The 21113-nt window shown below is 38.3% G+C and overlaps 1 protein-coding gene across 1 annotated transcript in view; it reads right to left on the reverse strand.

The window, feature by feature from the left end:
* Positions 1 to 21113, reverse strand: part of FBN2 (fibrillin 2) — a 256715-nt gene that overhangs the window by 126566 nt on the left and 109036 nt on the right. The window contains exons 12-19 of the mRNA XM_075067188.1: positions 20273 to 20392; positions 19516 to 19641; positions 18183 to 18305; positions 16242 to 16364; positions 11749 to 11901; positions 10917 to 10970; positions 9008 to 9133; positions 6433 to 6558 (exon numbers count right to left, since the gene is read on the reverse strand). Coding sequence (XP_074923289.1) covers positions 6433 to 6558; positions 9008 to 9133; positions 10917 to 10970; positions 11749 to 11901; positions 16242 to 16364; positions 18183 to 18305; positions 19516 to 19641; positions 20273 to 20392 — 951 coding nt within the window. The remainder of the gene's footprint in view (positions 1 to 6432; positions 6559 to 9007; positions 9134 to 10916; positions 10971 to 11748; positions 11902 to 16241; positions 16365 to 18182; positions 18306 to 19515; positions 19642 to 20272; positions 20393 to 21113) is intronic.

Genomic DNA, 21113 nt, shown 5'->3' on the forward strand with positions numbered 1-21113 from the left:
ATCCAGCACACAAACCTCTGCCACTTGAACTAGAGAAGTAACTGATGGCAGTAGTAGGTTGCCATCCTCTAAATGGACTAGCACTAGTGAGGAATGATACACACAAGCTTCCAGAGGGTAACACAGATATTTGCTGACTGCAAAGCAATAGTGAGATTCAGGAATCTTGGGTTCCATTCCAGGCTCTGGAGTGTAGTGTGTTCGGGCAGGCAGACTCTCCTGATCATTCCCCACAAGTGTGACGTTTTCTACTTGTCCCTGACAAGCTGTTCCTGTCCCAGACCTGTCTCTTCCTCCCGCCGGCCCCTTGTCTTAGTCTCATGCTCCTCACAGAGCCACTTCCAGCCTCCACTCCTCAGGTTTCTCATCTCAATCCCAGTTTCTTTGCCCACCAAGTCCAGTTTCACCCCTCTGCACTTCTCCCACCCCAGTCTCCTTGCCCAGTCATTCCCAGTCCATCCCAGCACCTTGTCCCCAGTTTCCTTGCACAGCCAGTCCCAATTCTACCCCTCTTGGATCCTACACCAAACTCTCTCTCCCCACACTTTCCTCCACTTGCACACCCATACTACTACCACCCACATTCCTCATCCTCACTGGTTCCAAGTCCCAATCTCCTTCCTGTATCTTCTAATTCAATCTGTATCCTGTTCCCACAGCATCAGGCTCCCTGTATCCATCTCTTTGCCAAGCCAGTCACATTGCTGCCACGATGGCATCCCATTTCTTTATGAGATCTACCTCTCCTCCTCCCTACCCACTGGTTCTCAGTCTCCTTTCCCACCCAGTCCCAGTCTCCACCCTTTACTTCAGGTCCCTATCCAGTTCCCTCTCCTCTCTGCCAGCCTCTAGTCCCAGTTTATAATCCCCACACCTAGGTTTCTTGTCCTAATCTAACCCCCCTGCTTCTGCTACCCTTCCCCACCTCCCTCGGGTTTGGTTCTTGTCTCCTCTGTGTTAGAAGTGGGCATCTTCCTCCTTCATGCTCCCTGGGCACTGCAAGGATGTCACTGAAAGCACAAAAGAAATAGGATCTCTGCTGTCAGTCCAGATATGAAGACCTAGCCTGCCCACAGTTGCCCTGAGCTACACTTCAAGGAAAGTCCTTCTCTCAACCTTGGACTGGGGAATGTTCAGTACTGACAGAATCCCAGGAATTTACGAGCTAAAAATCTGCTGAGCATGTGTGAACTGAGATTTTTCTCACATTTATAATTTGTCCAGATTTTCATAGGCATGGCTAAAGGCACAGTACTGGCATAAAGGACACCTGTTTGCCAAATTTTGAGTCCCTGTTTTAAACCACCCGAGTGCTAGAGCTTTTAAAAAATGATTACTAGGATTTTTTTAACATGAGCAAAACAAAATTTTCCTTTAGCTTCATTCTCAGAAACAGCTAAACTGTTTTGTCTGAAATTCTGCAAAAAGATTCAGCCTGGGGCAGACACCCAGCATGGAACATTTCAGCCCAAATGTTAAGAGTATGGCAAAAGTTATAAAGCAACTGAAAACAGCCACACATATAACACACGCATGCATGTGCACACACACACACACTCTCTAAGTGCCTGAACTTTAAAAAATAGAGACATTCTGCTAACCAAATAGATCAAGGGTAGACAACCTATGGCACGTGTGCCGAATGCGACACGCGAGCAGATTTTCAGTGGCACTCACACTGCCCGGGTCCTGGCCAAAGGTCCGGAGGGCTCTGCATTTTAATTTAATTTTAAATGAAGCTTCTTAAACATTTTAAAAACCTTATTTACTTTACATACAACAAAAGTTTAGTTATATATTATAGACTTATAGAAAGACACCTCCTAAAAACATTAAAATGTATTACCGGAACGCGAAACCTTAAATTAGAGTGAATAAATGAAGACTCAGCACACCATTTCTGAAAGATTGCCGACCCCTAAAATAGATCATCATCAGTCCAAACACACTTAAAATATCTAGTGTTAAAAACATAAAAAGTTTAACATTTTTGTTTAAAGAGATACCATCAACTTGCAATGTAATCATTAACAAATTGTGACAGGGTCAGGGCAGATGGCTTCAAGAGAGTGGTCGAAGGTAGATACATTAGCTCTAGGTTAAGCAGGTCCCTTTTCCCTGGGTAAGATAACAGGGACTATTCCAGAACACTCAGGAACTTTCTAGAACGAATTAAAGCAAGCAGGCTAATTAGGACACCTGTAGCCAACTGGGAAGTTACTAGAATTAATTAAGGCTAATCAGGACATCTGATATAAAAAGGCTCTCACTCCAATTAGTAAGGTGTGTGTGTGTGAAAGGAGCTGGGTGTGAGAGGATGTGCTGCTGGAAGACTGAGAAGTACAAGCGTTAACAGACATCAGGAAGAAGGTCCTGTGGTAAGGACAAAGAAGGTGTTGCGAGGAGGCCATGGGGAAGTAGCCCCATTTATTGAATTGTAGCTGTCGTGTACCTGTTCCAGAAGGCACTCTACACAGCTGCAGTCCATAGGGCCCTGGGCTGGAACCCAGGGTAGAAGGTGGGCCCGGGTTCCCCACAAAACCTCCCAACTCCTGATCCAACACAGGAAGATCTGAGGCTCGCAAAATCCACCAATAAGCGCAGGACTCACCAAGGTAGAGGAGGAACTTTATCACAAAATGAAATAAATATACTACACATCTCTCTAAGTCTCCATGATGCTTTCTGTGATTCTTCAATTACATTTTCCATTTAAAATATTTTTTCTCTCCCAATTTTCTCTGTGAAGACCCACGGAAACACAAACCCACCCATCCCATCTCTAATTTTTCCAGTTTGTTTACTTTGTGCATTTGACACGGTTTGGCTCTAATTCAGCAAAGCACTTAAGCACATGCTTAATTTCCACTGAAGTCAACAGGACTACTCATTTTGAAAGTTAATCACATATAGAATTGTTTGCATAACAAACTGACTGAAAGCCTAAATGATCATACAGGGGAAAAATTACAAAGGCCCCCTTTCAACAAGGCATTCAAATGTGCAGAACACCATCTTCAGTGCTTTGCTGAACTGAGGCTAATGAGTGTCATATGCACAAAGTAAACAAACAGGAAATAAATGTTTTTCCCTCTTTGTTGTAATAATACTATTGTTACAATTAACAGCTAAGAAGTGAGAAATTTTCAGTCAAATGTGTCTAAGTTGATAATATTCCTTTAATTTTTAAAATGCAAAGTAAGCATATATGAAAATATTTCTAATTTTTAAACAAATATTTTCCTTTAAGTGTGGTAGGTGTATATATTATGTCACAGAATCAAAATTGAAACAATCCACTGTACATTCCTTGAAATAAACTTCAAAGCACGTCTGGTTTACATTTGTGGAAACACAATCTAAACCACAGAGCTTGTTGTAAAAATTTCTACTTTTACAGACTCTCAAGGCAGAAACAAATGAACAAAGAAACAAACAATACAACAACAATTTGCAAAGTTTTCATAACTTGGTTATGAATAGAAAACAACACAGGCATTAATGTTTCATTATGGTTATTGCTGAAAATTATATTAATTAAAACTATATTGTTTAACAGCATGCATCTGAGTAACGTAAAAGCATGACACAAAGTTACTATCGAGAGCAAAACATTATAGCTAGTAAACTGAACTGCTTACCATTCCTCTGAAAACAGAATTTGGAAGGAGGAAAAAAAAGAATGAGATGAATTTATTCCTAAAACTGCCAAGCCACTCAGTGTTAGAAAAAGTGTAATAGATTTTATAGTTTCATAGACAGCTTTATGCCAAACCATTACTGGATCATTTCTGCCTGATCAGCTAAATCTAAACTTCCGCCTAACTATGGGATTTTTAGATGGATACAACAGATCATTCATAAAGCATGTGTGTATAATTTAATATGCACATAAGCATATTAACAATAACTAACAAGACAGTGCAGCTCCTGCTGTAGACAAAATATATTTTAGGGTGTCTGGATTAAAATAATTATGTTCAGAAGGAAAACTTCCCCAAAATTTCAGGTTTAATATAACTTCTTGACAAGTTTTGGGGAATGAGGTACCAAGTCAGTTTCAACAAGTGGAGAGGTAGATAGGAATATCTTTAATATTCTTGGTTTATTAGATTCCAAATAAATAGCATTACTGATCATCACAAAATTACCATATTAATTTTAAAACAGTACATATGTAACAGCAAGAGTCAATACTAGAGGGAGGGATCACTCAGTGGTTTGAGCATTGCCTTGCTAAACCCAAGGTTGGCAAGTTCAATCCTTGAGGGGGCTACTTAGGGATCTTGGGCAAAATCAGTACTTGGTTCTGCTAGTGAAGGCAAGGGCTGGACTCGATGACCTTTCAGGGTCCCTTCCAGTTCTATGAGATAAGTATATCTCCATAGATATAGGGTCAAATGTGCCCTACCAAACAAGGATTGCTTACTGTGGAGGGCAGTGCAGAAGTAGTAATGGGTGTCAATATGTCTCACTGAGACACAAAACTACACTGCACATGGGCAGCACAGTCACTCACAATTGCTCTCTGTAACAGGGTGTGCTTCCCTCATGTAGCCAACCAGTTCTGGTGACTGATCTGAAAGGGGTGAATGGGCCACAATCCTAGCTTCTCCTAGCTCCTTTTGGTGTAACATACAATGCTAGCCCCATGTAGTCTTGGTACTAAGGGGAGCACTAATACTGTAACTACAGCCAGCCCCTATCATGATATATTGCTTACTTATGAACATGCAGAAGTTTTCTTATGAAAATTTGAAGTTGCTGTAGGCAAACAACAAACAGGAGTTTTATTTATTTATTAGAATACCCAGAGCAAAAAATTACCTATGACCTGTTATCACTTTGAAGAATCATGAATGATCATTCAAATATTTTTTCTTTCAGTGGCAGAGTACAGGTACATTTTAATTTACATAACAATCCACTAATTGGGCTACAACATTTTGTCTGCACACTTCCCCACCCTTACCCATCAGTCATTGCTTGCTGTAGTTATGAAATATCTCTGTATACCCACATACCTATTATACTGAAATGTTATACCAGGAATTATAATCAGAAGCACTGTGCTGCATAAGTTTAAATATATCAGACTTGCTCACTATTTGTATTTTTATATTTGATGCAGGCTTGTAAAACGGATCATTAATTTAGTTAATGCACCTTTTAAATTTAGATAAAAGTTAAAAGTGGCCATTCTTTCAAATTATGCATTGAATTTTCTTGACAAGTGGAAATGACTTTCAGGCCTCTAAAGACATATCCTTGCATGCTCCCCTGAAAATCCAACCCTATCACAATTTTATATAGTGACACCTAGCCCATAAGCCTAGTTTAGTTTTGAATTAATACATTAATTTGTCTGGTTATGACGTCAGACTGAAAACCAAAACTGGATGGAGATGTCCTTTATAATTGCATTTCAATGATTTCAGATCAGTTGTTTGTGTTCCGGTATCTTGTTCAAGTTTAAGGTCAGAGTTAAGCTTTGAAGTTAAATATCAAGATGAACAGGCAAACAACATCTCTTGGTAATATAATGTCTGTCTGCAGCAGACTCAAGACACTAGCATATTGAGCATAGAGAGAAAACCACTTTCACTGCTAAAACTATTTTTAAAAAATATATGAAAGCTTAAACTCTCAAGAATAAATTTTAGCTAAATACTGTGTTTAGTATTCTAAGACAGTATAGTGATGAGTACAGTATAAATCCCTGGAAATGACTGATAGGAAAAGACTACTTTGAAAAGAATGCAGTTGGATCTTTAACACACAATGAGAGCAGACAAACCCTCAGTTTTTAATGGCAGCATGGAACACAATTCCCTTTGAATGGAAAAGGACTGAGTTGACCCTGCCAGGAACTGAACCACTGGTTCATGAGATTCTAAGTATTCCAGAACTGAAGCCTTCAACTTGCAAACCATTCCCATTGGACAGTTATAATACTGAATTATATAATTCAAGTGGCCAACCCAAAACCAACACTGAAAGTTATCACAAAATTCCACTATTCCTGGTAGCATTATGCATTTCTGTTCAAAATAAAACAGAAATTAACACCTCTGCTCCAACTTCATTTATCAGCCCAACCACCACCACCAGAGATCTGCACTCACAGAATGCCCAAGAGATAAATGTGCATTTTTTAAATTTTTTCTTCAAAGTACTCTGTCTAACAAAACAAACTGTCATGTACAAAATGAACTGGCTATATCGGAGGAAATTCAGTCTTGCCCCATCATTCTCAGAGAATTCCACTGAGAGCAATTACAAGACGCATCTTTTGATTTAATATAGGCCTTTCCTTCCCTTCATTGCTTTGTATCATCCTGAGTCTTCTCTGGTCATCTCATAAACTCCAGTACTATAATATCACAGATTAGATCAACACTATCCAGATGGCTCCCACTGCAGCATTTTTACCTTCACATGTGTCAGTCTCACTGCTGAATACATAACCCTTTGGACATGTACAGCTGTAGCTTCCAGGTGTGTTTCGACACAGGCCATTGTCACACAGCAGTCTGTTCACTGAACATTCATCAACATCTGGAAAAGATCAGGTAGACATATTAATGAACAAGTCTGCCCTCCTTTTCTCCAAGTATTATTTTAACTGGACTCTCAGCAGCAGTCGTGTGTCTGACATTCAGTTTTCTGCATTTGTATCTGAACAAGGAGAAATGCCAATACTTGGTTTCAAGAGGTTAATTAACTTTCCAGTTCCTCTTACCCCATATTCTATATTACATTTAAGAATTTTCACTACTATTTTGTAAATACAGTAAAGCACAGCTCTATGTTCTCAGCATGTCCTCCATTAGAACACAGCGACCTTGGGATATCTGGCAGTTTATAAATAGCCATGATTATTGTCCTTGGATTTGTCTGTTTCGCAGCCAGCAGTGATGTTAAACATGCTTTTAACAAAAGTTCATTAAGAGTTACAACACTGTTCTAATCCTTTTTCCTGTGCAAATATTTGCTATCAGAGAAGGTACAGTAGGAAACGCCTACACTAATATCTACGCATAAAAAAAAAACCCCTGCTACACTCCAGCTGATTGTCTCATGAGTGTCCATATTTCTATCTACTGATTGATAGCAGATATATTATCACAAGCTAACATTAAAGTTGAAAAGTCAAGCACTGAAAAATCTGGAAAGCCCAAAAGTTAATGTTGCTACTTAATGTTACTTTAGACATTTGCAAATCTTCTATAATATACATTAACAAACAATATTACTGTAGACTGCTTATGCTTAACAATGAAAACAAAAACAAAATCTTATTTTTTAAAAGTTATTTTGTGATTCTCATTACTGTAGTATTTTAGCACCTCACAAACACTTTATCCTTCCAATTTGTGAAGAAAGTGCTATTATCCCTATTATACAGCTGGGGATGTAAGAGAAATTAAGGGCTTAATCTAATTTCCATCAAAACCAGTAAAATAATTCCAAGATACTTCAGTGAACATTAGATTGGAGTGAGTTGCCAAAGGTCACACAGGAAGTCTGTGTCAGAGCTGAGAAAATAATCCAGCATTTCTCAACTCCAGTTCAGTGCTTTAACAAGACCACCCTTCCTCTCATACAACATACGTGCAACTTAAAACTGTAGGAGCAACCTTTAGGTATTTCCTGTCTTTTGACTGCTTGATTTCTCAAGGTTAATGCGTCAGTAAACAAAAGGTCTATTTTTTAAGAAGAGGAAAAAGGAATGACATAATTAGAAAGACAAGGTGAGTGAGGTAATATCTTTTACTGGACCAACTTCTGTTGGTGAGAGAGACAAGCTTTCGAGCTTACACAGAGCTCTTCTTCAGGTCTGGGAAATGTCCTCAGAGTGCCACAGCTATGTACAAGCTAGAACAGATCGTTTAGTATAAGTTGTTAACACATGATAACAGTTTTCAAGTACATAAAAGGTTGTTACAAGGAGGAGGGAGAAAAATTGTTGTTCTTAATCTCTGAGGTTAGGACAAGGAGCAATGGGCTTAAATTGCAGTAAGGGAGGTTTAAGTTGGACATTAGGAAAAACTTCCTAACTGTCAGGGTGGTCAAGCACTGGAATAAATTGCCTAGGCAGATTGTGGAATCTCCATCATTACAGATTTTTAGGAGCAGGTTAGACAAACACCTGTCAGGAATTGTCTAGATAATACTTAGTCCTGCCCTGAGTGCAGGAAACTTGACTAGATGACCTCCCGAGGTCCCTTCCAATCCTATGATATTTCATGGGACCATTCAAATAGAAGTGGCTTCTACTGTCATAGGGGGTAAAGGAGAGAGGGGGGAAAAGCTCAGGGTGAGGTGTGTGGTTTAAATGAGTTATAGATTGTTGTAATAAACCAGTATCTCCATTCAGTCCATGATTTTTTGTGTCTATCAAAGTTATGAATTTAAGATGCCAGGCTTGTCCTCTGAAGGTGGAGGATGAGAATTGAGAGGATGAGGACTGAGAGGTCAGATATAGAATGATCACTTTGTGAAAAGGGTTCATCCACAGTTGATATGGTGTTTGTTTCATTTCACCCATATAGTGAACTGGATGAGGTACAGCACATGTTGTGATAGGCTTGTGTAGGACCCTTGTGAGAGGTTTGACCATCGCAGCAGTGGAGATATGTCTCTAGATTTTGCATCTGTTGTTCTGTCAGAGTCTGGTGCTGCTTTGAGTTGGCATGGCCTGTTCTGTGGCAAGCTTGCTTCTGATGACAAACTTGGAGCGGCTGGGATGTTGTTTGAACCCCAGAAGAGGAGGTTCAGGAGAGATTTATTTCAGGCTGTGGTCCCCATAGAGTATGGGCTGTAAGAGAGCTGCTCCTGAACGTACAGACTGAAAGGGGTAGATTTTCTGAAGAGATTTTGTACTTTTTCATTCCAGCAAAAGGTAATAGCCACTTCTCTCACACACTAAAGGTTCTCTCCTGCTTCCACTAAAATCAATGTGAGTTTAACCATTAATAATTAATTAATAACTTAAATAACTTACCAACACAGTTCCTTCCAGAGGGATCAGGTTCATAGCCACTGTTACAATTACAACGATAGCTACCACGTAGGTTTTCACAAATTCCATTGGAGCAAATATCAGGATCCAATGCACACTCATTAATATCTGTATCAATATAATAGAGAAGATTAATGCAACTATATTACACATTTAATGCTGTGAAACATCTTAGCTTGGAATAGTTGCACACGTAGAAATGCCTCTAACTCAAAATATTTATTTTGTAAGTGCAGTGACTATGGATTCAGGGCCGAAGAGCCATTCTTTGCACATTTTCACCTCATAGGATCCAGGACTTTTCCACATTAACAAAACAAAAAATTATTCTTTCTATATGTTGATTCCTCTGGTTTATATAGATCTATTCAGAAACACTGGAAAGGACAAGAAGGATGCCGGGCCTGACTGTGATCTCACTTAAACCTCTCTTACACTGGTGCTACTCCACTTATTTCCGTGATTTACTTGGACTGATTAACAATGGTGCATCTGAGATCAGTATCTGGCCTGCAATTTACGTGTACACTGATACATACTCAAACACTTTGTTAACCTTGCATTAAAGATTATAAAATGTCCAAAGCTTTCATAAGAAAAAGTAAATCAGTTTAATTTTGTCTATTTTATGGTGTTATTACAAATCTATAACCAAAGTTCACTAACTTTGACTGAATCTTGGAGAACAGTTGGGCACATTTCATGCTACCTCCTACCTCCTTGTAGCACAGATTTCGCCTAAAAGGTCCAGGTCCTCCTTTTCCCTTAAGAATTTTTTTTTTTGGTAGAAGTTCAGTACCCTCCTATGCCCCAACTTTTCTAATGTCTTCAGGGAGCAACCAGGTGGGTCCATTAATAGAATGAAGGGAGTGGGGCTGGGTGACTGTTACTGCAGTGTGGTAAAAGCAGTATGACTAGGGTGGAGAGACAAATGGACATGACTGGGAATGAGAATTGTCTGTAAGAGGGATTTCCTGCCTGCTCTCAATAAAGAGAACAGAGGAGGAGGAAAACACTGCTTTGGTTGTGGTAAAAGGTTCCGGTTTGAAGAGGTTCAATTTTCCCCTGCTTTGGGGAATGGTTTGAGCAAGCAGCAGTAGGGTCCTCTGCGAACCTGTTTTCACTTGTATGAGATCCACAGCAAAGGTTACACTTTTGTTCAGGCCTTCAAAAGGGATTTTAATTTATATTTGATCCCTGGAGGAGATTAATCTTCTGAAGATTAATCTTTCCTGGCAAAGACTACGATTTGTCTTATATCCCTTGTGAAGAGTTACAGTCTTCAGGTACTGAACAAAGACTGTAACCTCCACAGAGGACCTCATACAAATTCCCATTGTTAGAAACTGTAGCATTGAGGAAAATGGTTATTTCACTTGTGAGATTTACAGTCTGACCAAGTGGCACTAGTGGAGCTTATGCAATCAGTAAACCATAAAGTACTCATCTCAGAAAATTTCCAAACTCCGCTTATGCATTTCACATTACTTACGTGAAGACACTAAAAATCACAGCCTGTAAAATGATAAAACTAGGCCGACATGCTTACAATATTGAACAGAAATAACATTTTCTTTTTATTTAAGTATTATTTTTAAATGCTATCTATGCCATTGCTGAAAGTGCTACAGGGTCTCAACCTGCTCCCACTGAACTGATGGGAGTTTTACTCCTGACATGGATGGGAACAATTCTCATCCTTTCTTAGGAACCTTTGATTTATTTTAATATTGTACCATATTAAAAACAACATATCATATCTTGAAAAGAGTCTTTAGCCATTTGTATCTTATGAAAAATCCAAATGCTGAATTCATACTTTTGAATATTTCTTTTACTTTCATTATTTTTCATGAGTCTTCTCTATATAAGGAAAAAAATGCAACGTTACCTCGTCCATCCACAGTAATGCCTACTCCACCACTACACAGGCCATGGAAATCAGCTGCTCGATTGAAACAGAAGTTGTATAAAAAATGTTAGTTCTAAACCTCCAAGTACATACTTGAATGAAAACTGACATCATGAATGAAACACTAAAAGGAAATATATGGTATTATCCTTTCAAAAGTACCATGTCCTCAAGTTAGCACCTACAACAGTAATGTCACACATGATGCTAATTGACAGCTTCACAACAGGGCAACGTCACCTCAGAAAGCAACATGGACTGTTCTCCAAAATATGGTGATATGAATACTGTTTTAAAGGGGTGTATGTGGCAACTAAACTATTTCTTCATGTTCTCTGCATTTTGCTGTTACTAAAGATGAGTGAAATAGTTCATACTAAAAAAATAATAATAAAAAGAGTCGTTTGATCATCAACCCTAATTCCAAACTGAATAGTGACTGTACTTTACACTGGACTGATTTGGTTAGGAAACCTACAGCTCCTTGTCTAACACCTTTAAGGTACCTTTTCTCCTATCCAACATAACCTCTTCTGGCTCACCCTACACTTAAAGATAATTATGAGGCCCAGTTGCATCCATCTAGACTTTGGTGCCTATACCTTGAATTATCACATAGTCTGGATAGCTCTGGAGTTTGGTGCACTCTAGACAGCACTGGGCATGGAAGAACAAGGAAACATTTTCTTCTTTTGTTCACATTAAATACTAGAAATTTAGATTACCTTGAAAATAAATGCTATGAATCTGCTTTGAATCAGACTTATTAGTCTATGTTAGCTGTGAGATCAGAAGAATTATGCAACTTCACCTGAGTTCTTGGCAGGACATGGGTGACATGGCTCTCCAAAGCCATAGTCTGGATTGGCACAGCAACATTCAGATTTTGTCACTGCCCCGGGGAAAGGGCGGACACACACTCCTTTTTTGATTCCTCCATAGCATGTGCTGCGCATATGAGTATCTAAGAAAGGGGAGGCAGAAAAATAATTATGTTTTCTTATACTAGGAAGGACATAAATGAATACTCTTTCAACAAGTACCTGAGGTCATAATCTTATCCAGTGAAAGGGATACATTTTGTCCTGTATTCAGGATGGTTCACTTAGAAGCCACTGAAAGCCAAGTGCCTGCATCAAAAACAGAATTTGGCTCTAAATAGTTATCTGAATGTTCCCTTTCCAAGTATGTGTTCCAAGTGTATGTTCCATCTGTGGTGTATGTTTTTTCCAAACTCATCTGTCACTTGGAGGCTGATTCTGCATGCTTATGTTTAATAATACAGTAACTTACTCCATGAAAAGTCCCATTGGGCTCAATGGCACTACTTATGAAGCAAGACAGTTCTCAGTGTAAGGGAAGCAGAAAGGAGCCTTTTGATTGTAAGTTCTTTGATGCACTTTTCTGCAAAATCCCTACGACATTGTGAGTATTACTAACATAAAATAAAATAAAATCAGCCCCATGTAATGTGATAACTTTCAGATTACAAATACTCTTCAGCAAGCTAGAATGTCTGAATAATATTATTCAGATCATTCAATGAATCATGTAGCATAGTCAGATAGAAAGCTCCTGTGTCAGATCCTGCAATACTGTAGATTTCTAAACACCATACAGACCCCTTGAAATTCTATCCAGAGGATTACGTATGAATGAAAATTTTGTTACACACTATTTGAAATAACCTACTTTAAATCTTTCAGTTTGTAAAACTGAAATTCCCAAATGAGTCATGAATCTGCCTCATGATTTCTTGGCATCTTAAGGGCATTTCCTGTTGAAACTGTAATATTTATGGTATATCTTTAAGAGGTACTAGTAGTGACCCATGGGTATGGTTCTATGAGTGAAGTGGGCAAATGTGTGTGTGGTTCTGGCAGAGTTGTGCTGATTTGTGAATAGGTTGAACAGTGGCAGTTGGGCCAAGTGATCCCCCATTCCTGCAGTCTCCCTCTTACACCCAGTGAAATTACAACATGCAAATCAGCTGGAGAGTAAGAGTAGTGATTGGTTGAGTTACCTCTGCTATCATAATTGTCTAGAACTCTTAGTATGACATAGATAGATGCCTTTCTGTAGCTATCACACAGGTGTAATTCACAAAATCAAAATACCCAATGACTTAAAAACTGGATGGCAACAGATTGCAAATCCCAGCAATGACAGGATCTGGGAATATTCTAAACAAAAAGAGCTCTCAACCATGCATGTTGCTATTTATATTACTTCACAATGACTGAATAGACATTCTGGGCTTCAGAGTGAAACAGACGAAGTGGCAATTCTGGAATCTTATCATAAGTAGCGGCCGTCCATCTTGAAAGTTCCAAGCCGTTCAGTTACTGTGTGCCATGCTCTAGCATCACAAGTGGCTAGAAAAATGCAATTCTCAAGTAACAGTCCTTGCCACAGATCATGCAAATGCAGGGTCAGAGGGATGAAGTCAGGGCACTACTAGCACTTGAGGCCTGTTGTGCTTTCCTCTTTACTCTCTTCACTTTCCTCTCTCTTTCAACTGCCTTTTTTCAGCCTCTGACTCCCTGTTGCAGCATAGTCCTCCAGTGTAACCCATTGCTAACTACATCTTCCCCAGCTTGATGTTGAAAGATTTCAAATTCGTTTTTCAAAATGTCCTTGAACCTGAGTCTAGGTTGGCCTAAGTCTCTTGGAGCATCTGCAAATTCTCCATAAAGGAGATCCTTTGGAATGCATGCATTCAACAAAGATGACCAAGCCAGCGGAGATACCCGTGTCTGAGAATGATGAGTAGACGTGGCAATTTTGCTTTCTCAAGTACTTCAGTGTCATGGACTTATGTTTCCCATTTCATATTTAGAATACAGTGAAAACAGCGGGCGTGGAAAAAGTTGCTGCATGGCTAGTACTTAAAGCTGACTCTGCTACTGTGCCCTAATTGTGAAATCCCTAATACAATACCATCTCAGACCGTTCGTGCTCATTTGAATACTTTATTGGCAATATTTATTAACATGATATAAGCAAATATCATGGCTGCAACATCAGTGAGAACAATTCTTACTTTTAATTCTTGGTTTAAACTGTAACACAGGTTTAATTAACTATAATAAATGCCTGCATTTATTAAAATACTGTACATATTTAGTATTCTCATTTAGAAATAGAGTAAAGGAACATTCTGCTTTTCATATTAGTTTCCTTTCACTCCTTGCACCATGCAGACTTTTCCTACTGGAGTTTCTAAATGGAGTTTGCAATTGAAGGGGTCAGACTGAGCTGGCACTTGGTGGAACACTGCAGTGGTTTTATTTTGGTAATCCTCCAGCTTCTGCAGAATTAAAATTTTTGTTTTAAAATAAGAATGTAAAGTGCTTAGCCCTTATGGTTTTAGAGATACCCTTCCCAATATTAACTGATGCAGTACAATCTTCCTGTGTCTGTAGACAAGCAGGTAGGAATAATGGGCTGCGTCTTCAGAATATGGAGCTAACATTAGTTTTAAGCCACCTTTGCGTTATTCCAATCCCCAGGGCCTAGTTCAGCCTCAGGGTTATTCTTAGTTGTGCCTCTGTAGGGCCATAATTCCAGGAGGGATCAACAGAGAACAGAATGCTTCAACCTTGGTTCTTTATATCCCTTTATCCTTGATCTGGTTGAATAGTTCTAAGATTGCTGATAACTGCTGTATTATTTATCTCAACTACATCTATCTTAACTTAGAAGCATAATTATGACAATTTAAATGTTGACAAAGTTAACTACTTCACTGGTGACAAAGTTAACTACTTCACCATGTTCTTCTTCCCATCTGATCCCTCAATAATAGCAAACAGCCAGCTACACAAAAAAAATCTGATAACAAGCCATCAGTCAACATCTGCTAGCACCCAATAATGATTATCTATATGACCATTTTTCCAATACACATCTTTAAGGATACAGTGAACATGCATATTTACAGTACTGTGTTATTTTATTTCCTGTTGGTCAGGGCCAGCTCCATGCAGCCAAAAAAAAAAAAAAAGGGGGGGGGGGTAGAAGAAGCCGCAATCGCGATCTGCGGCACTTCCATCATGACTCTACCGCTGCTGCTTCTTCAGTGGCAATTCGGCAGCCACTCCTTCCTGCCAAGAGGGAGTGAGGGATCCGCCACCAAATTGCCATGGAAGAGACGACGTGCCATCCCCTTCCATGTGCTGCCCCAAGTATGCTGATGCCTGGAGCTGGCCCTGCTGTTAGTTTATAAGCCATATGTGTGTGCATAAACAACACTGGGCAAGTGGACTTCCCCTAAGCCAATGATCTCCAGTATGCAGGACTAATTCTCAGCAGGAATTCTTGAATGGAATTGTTAGCTCCTTCTCCATAGCAGATTTAGAGATTTGGTTTCTCTCATTATTCACAGCTTCTAGTCATTCCATTGAGACTCAAGAGTTTCTCAAGGAAAAGGATTGTTTACTGACTTAAATCTGAATTAGAGTGATCACTGGAGACTATACAGTCAGGAACAATTATGCATGACCTACCACATCCTTTCTATCTCTAATTTCTATGATGATGATTTTTCAGATTTCACACACACCTGATTTGGGCCAGTAAAGTAAAAATAATGTACTTCAAAGGAGAAATTCACTTCTTTCAAAGGTTGTTAGTAATCGTAAGATTTTTCATTGGATGAAGCTGAGAGCTACATAACTCGATATTCTTAGTTTAAGAACACAGACCCTCAGTTTTTTCCTTAATCTTTTTTAGTTTCTAATTTTCAGCACTTTGTACAGCATCATTTCATGCCACCAAACACAGTGATTCTAAAATATTTATGAGTCCATATAAAATAATGTTTACTAAGGTTGCATTTTTATGATAACTTATCATATTTCTCCTGCTGGAGTATTGTTTGCTTTACTTGATCTTTACAGGATGAGGGAAAGAGGTGAAAATGAGAGAAACAATATATTCAAAAGAATACAACTTCTTTCCCCTCCCCTGACCAAAGTGGTTCATTTTTCCAATGATTTGGGGCGAGTGATTGGCATTAGAGGAAAGGGTGAGATGTACAAGTTAAAATACTGACTCAGGAATGGAAATGTATTTTAAAAGACACAGGAGACAGAGAAGATGAAGACACACCAGTGTCTGATCCTGTAATCACAGACTATCAACCATGTGGCAGAATGAATCCTACATAATTAATTATTTTAAATCAACAACAAATGTCAATATTAACAAGAAGAATGTCTTTTGATTTTTTTTTAAATGTTATACTTTGGTAAATCGTAAGAAGAAGTCCTAATTGCTTTTCATTGAAGAAATCTCACTTACCTACACAAACACGGCCATCAACCCCAACAGCCAGGCCTGGTGGACATTCACACCGAAAAGAACCTTCAGTATTGATGCAATGACCATTCATGCAAATTCCTGGCGTCTGGCATTCATCAATATCTGCCCGAAGGGAAACATAATTTACTTATTGCCATTTTTGAGTAAATGGCATTAAAGCATTGGCTCATGGCACTATAGTAGTGGATGGATTGTTGCATTTTCATGTTAAACTTGATATGCAAGGTCTCAGCCAAAGGGCATGTACTTTAAAACAAATTTTCAGAAAAAATGTTGAGTCTAGAGGTATCAGAAAGTCTATATTTAGCTTGTCAATTGCAGATTTTTCACTTTATTTTCTGGCATTTATTTCACAATAGTATTATGTTTTAAAATTGAAGTTAGAATACAGATAATTATGGCATAATTGTCTTTTAGCTAAGCCAGCGTTTCACTTAACTTCACTAAGGACATGATGCTGTTCCCTGTTGAGTCAGTGACAAAAAACTCCTATTAACTTCCAAGTGCACAATCAAACTCTGTAAAGAGAGGTTTACTTTGGCCAGTAGTGCAATTTTCACCATGAAATACTACATTGAAACAATTTAGATTTTCTATTTAACTCTAAATGGAGTGTCATTACTATTGATTTATCTCACTTCGTCTTTTCTAAGACACCTGTTATTGCAGCATCGAAGTACTGAATTCACTATGATGTGGCTGAACAAAACATTATGTTGTAATAAAGTTCAGTACTAGAGCATTGTCTTGTAGCAACCATTTATATACCACAGTCAATCTTTTAGGAGTTGTTTCATGGTGATGGAGTTTTTTCCATTTTTTTAAAATAAAAATTACTGATTTTTAAAATTCAAAACCTGGTAAGACTGTAGTTTTGTTGCTCTCTCAAGCCTGACAATTTATTTGTGCTATTTAAGAAGCAAGGAAAGGAAATCTTCCCCTCTTATGAACTAACACTTTGTTACTCAATGCAATCTCATAGCACACGAGTTACATCAAAGACAGCTAACTTCTGCTCATGAATACCATTCAATAGTTCAGGCAGCCTATCTTTCTTTTCCCCTGTTTTCTTTATGCTCAGCAAGTTTGCAATTCAGAAATATAAGAACAAGTCAGGATTTCCCTTCCTCTTTTCTCTAAAATTTGATTTAAATTACAAGGTTTAACCCTACACTTTTTCTTTTGTCTGAGGATAGTGTATATCTCTGCAATTGGAAAAAAAAGGGTGGATTCATCTTTTTATGGTCAAGCCATACTAATTTTAATCTAAATGAACATTTTAAAAATAACCTTGGAGTGTGAACTGGAAAGCTACATGTTTATTTTAAAGGGAACTAGATTCACATAAGAGGTCCAATTTTAGTGCAGAAAGAAGAAATGTTCACAGATGAGTTTGGTCATGAAATAACTTTCTACTGAAGGTGCAATCCAACTTCCACAGTTGTCTTTAAATGGAGTTAGAGTAGGCTCCATTTTTAAAATGTTCAAAATTTTCCTTTTCTCTATAAAGAAGCTTGTGTTAGCCCTATGTGATGGTGTCCTAATAAACATTATGTAATTCTAGAGCAATTTACTTTTGAATATTCATAAAAAGTAAAGCCTTTGATGCTTTTCCATATTGCTACTCTTGTTACTGGTTTTTGAAGTGTTTTACAGAATTAATTACAGCTACAGTATTTCCCACAAATTTTCACAAGCCAATCAACCATCCAACCACTGTATCAAGCGTCTGTAATTTCTTTCTAGAATTATAATGAGTATTTTAGACAGTTTTAGATTACTACTGTACCAACAAGCAAAATATTGGAAAATTATTAAGTCCATGTGACAAAAGATTTGCATTCTTACATGATTCACTAGATAGGAAAAGGTGGTTTCAATCGAGATTGTCCTAATGTGTTATCTTACAATCATACGTACCGGTACAGTAACGCCCATTTGGAGACAGGACAAATCCTGGTTTGCAGATACATTTGAAGCTACCATCCTCATTTATGCACATCCCATTTAAACACATGTTGGTGGTGGTGCACTCATCATGATCTGCAGAAACAGAGCACAGAAAATGACTTACACCCCATTAGTCTTGAGGAAACAGAAGCTGCGAAACATCCGAGTTAAAACGTCATTTACCCTCAAGATTTCAACAGAGAAGGCACGGTAGTAAATGGTGACTCCTCTTACTTTAGGAGAAGGGACAACAAGGTTCAACTACCTTAAAGAATTCAAAGCTTGTTGCAGCTGCAAGTTTCTCATGACACTTTTTAATAGAAATAAAAATACCCATCTTCTTTAACAAGGCAAAGAATTAAAACTCAGGCTATGGGATTAAAGGGAGACATGCTGTTACCTGTGGATTGCATATTAGAGTCTGCCCCACACAGTCAATGGGAATTGTATGGTCCACTCTGTACTAAACTGTGTGACTATCAGGAATTATCAGAAAAGGAAACAATTTATGCTAAGCATTTAAATGTGAAGGAACCAGCAAAAAGTATGACCTTCTTCCTAGTCATTAACAAGAAATTATACAAATATATTATAGCATCTAAATGCCTTTATATTAAATGTATTACTATTACTGTTATTGCAGCAATGACTAAAATGTGCTAGGTGCTGTACAAACTCCTACCAAGGCTGAGCCCCCACAGGCAGAGTTAAAATCTAAAAATAGGAAACTTACTGTTCAGAAACATGAATAGGCCAATGGTCCATTATGGGGATAAACTGTTACAAGTCCTTATGCTGGTGCAAGTTAAGAGGAAGGGGAAGCAGGCACTTGCACTACCCCTCTTACTACCCTCACAAATACCTATCACAATTGCAGGATTTTTGCTCAGGACAACACAGGGTCTGCTTTCTTGATGTTCTTCCAGAGGTGAACAGTAACCTAAAGGTGGCAAGTAGGGGTGTGGAGGAGGTGGGATCATGGTTTTGATCCTCCCTTCCCCTTCCCCTCCAGCCCCACCCACTTATGCACTGGGTCACACAGAGAGACTGCACCCTGCGAAGGACAATTCCTTCCTGAACTCCATTTGGAATGGTGCAGCTTCATACACCATCTACTTGGTGCAGCTCCTCACACTCTCAACTTGACCCCAGTGAAGCTCTGAGTTCACCTCATACCAAATCTTATTTCACAAAATTCCATCTTTGAAGATCAAGAATACTCTGTGAAGTGTCACTTCTAGAAATGTTAAACCAGAGTCTCTCTTTGGCACTTCATCCTTATATAAAGACAAGCTCTCCATACCAACGCAGTTTTTTCCATCCGTAGTTAGTTCAAACCCAGCATTGCAAATACACTGGAAACTTCCATCAGTGTTCACACACCGCCCATTTTTACAAAGAATGCCATTCTGTATGCATTCATCAATATCTGAGTGAGAGAGAAAAAAAAAATCATTAAAAAAAACCTTCTCAGAGTTTCAATGAGTAAACAATATTAAGAAAACATTGTACCTCACAGCACTTTACAAGGTTTCCATCAGATGACTCTCCATCAATGAACTAAAAGTGACACATTACTAGCTATTGTTTTCAAAAGAGCATGACAGTAAATATTACCTAGAAAGAAACATTTTGTAAATGGAAAGACCTCATTTTCCTGAACTTTCAGTATGAATATAGCTTTACACAGTCAAACATTTACTATACCCTGATATAAAACTATTGCACATTGTTAGTTTGTAGTGACATTCAATAACTAGTCTATTAAAATATGTATAGCCTTACTTTTCTGTGTATTCTCCAATTTAAACCAGCTAGCCAAGTAAACTGGGTCACCAGAAGACACAAATGAATGGCAAAGGCCAAAAATTAAATCACTACTGTATCTATAGAATTAACTCAAGGGTATGCCAACATTTCAACTGTAATTAAAAAGCACTTGTGTCATTGTCACGGTTAACTGAAAAAGAGAACACTAATAATTATTTTCTGAACTCCAAGAGAACCTGATATAGCATAACATCTGTAGAGTATGCAGATGTGTAAACAAACTTTCTTACCGATGCAAGCTTGCTTGGTAGGTGTTCTCTGGAAACCTGCATTGCATTTGCAGTAATAGGATCCAGGTGCATTAACACAATCTCCATTAATGCATGGGTTTGATATGCACTCATCAACATCTGTTGGCAGCAGAAAATAAGACCATTAGAGACTTCACAGTGTAAATTTGCTTCCAAGTACAGCATTTTATGATTGACGAAATAAGGTAATTAACAGTCAACACTGAAGTTTGAAGCCTGTTCTTGGTGCAAAATTATTACTTCCCCAAACACACACACATTTTCTTAGTGTAACTATGGAATCACATTTTCAAAAAGGAAAGGAATACAAATAGTATTTTATCTCTCTTAAATGTATCTGTAAGAGAGAGAAGAGAAAAAGAAAGCTATGAAGAATTTGAAAATCCTAGCCTAATAGAAGTGAAAAATCCTTTGTTCAGCTACATATTCAGTTGTTTAACTGAACAAACACTTATTTTCTTTCTTTTGATAATAAGCAGTGTCTACAATGCAACAAGCAAGCTCTAAGTACTTAAAGCACATATACAATTGAGGTCAGATTATGGTTTTAAGACATGGCATTTACTGCAGGAGTGTACAGAAGGGCCACGCAGCAGCAGGACTCCTTAGAGGAATTCCGGCTGAGATAGCAATGTCTGGGCACCACATCCTGATTTTTGAGGCCCCCAACATAAGGATGAAGGAAGTCCAGTTGTATCCTTTACCCACCCTTTCAGATACAATCTGGCCCTTAGTTGTGTTAGAGCAAAGGTCAACTATTTGCTTATGTCAATCCTCTGCTTATCATCCCAGTATCATCCCAGTTGATCCTTGCACACAC

The sequence above is a fragment of the Chelonoidis abingdonii genome, chromosome 6 (genome assembly GCF_003597395.2).
Source record: "Chelonoidis abingdonii isolate Lonesome George chromosome 6, CheloAbing_2.0, whole genome shotgun sequence".
Taxonomy (NCBI): Eukaryota; Metazoa; Chordata; order Testudines; family Testudinidae; genus Chelonoidis; species Chelonoidis abingdonii.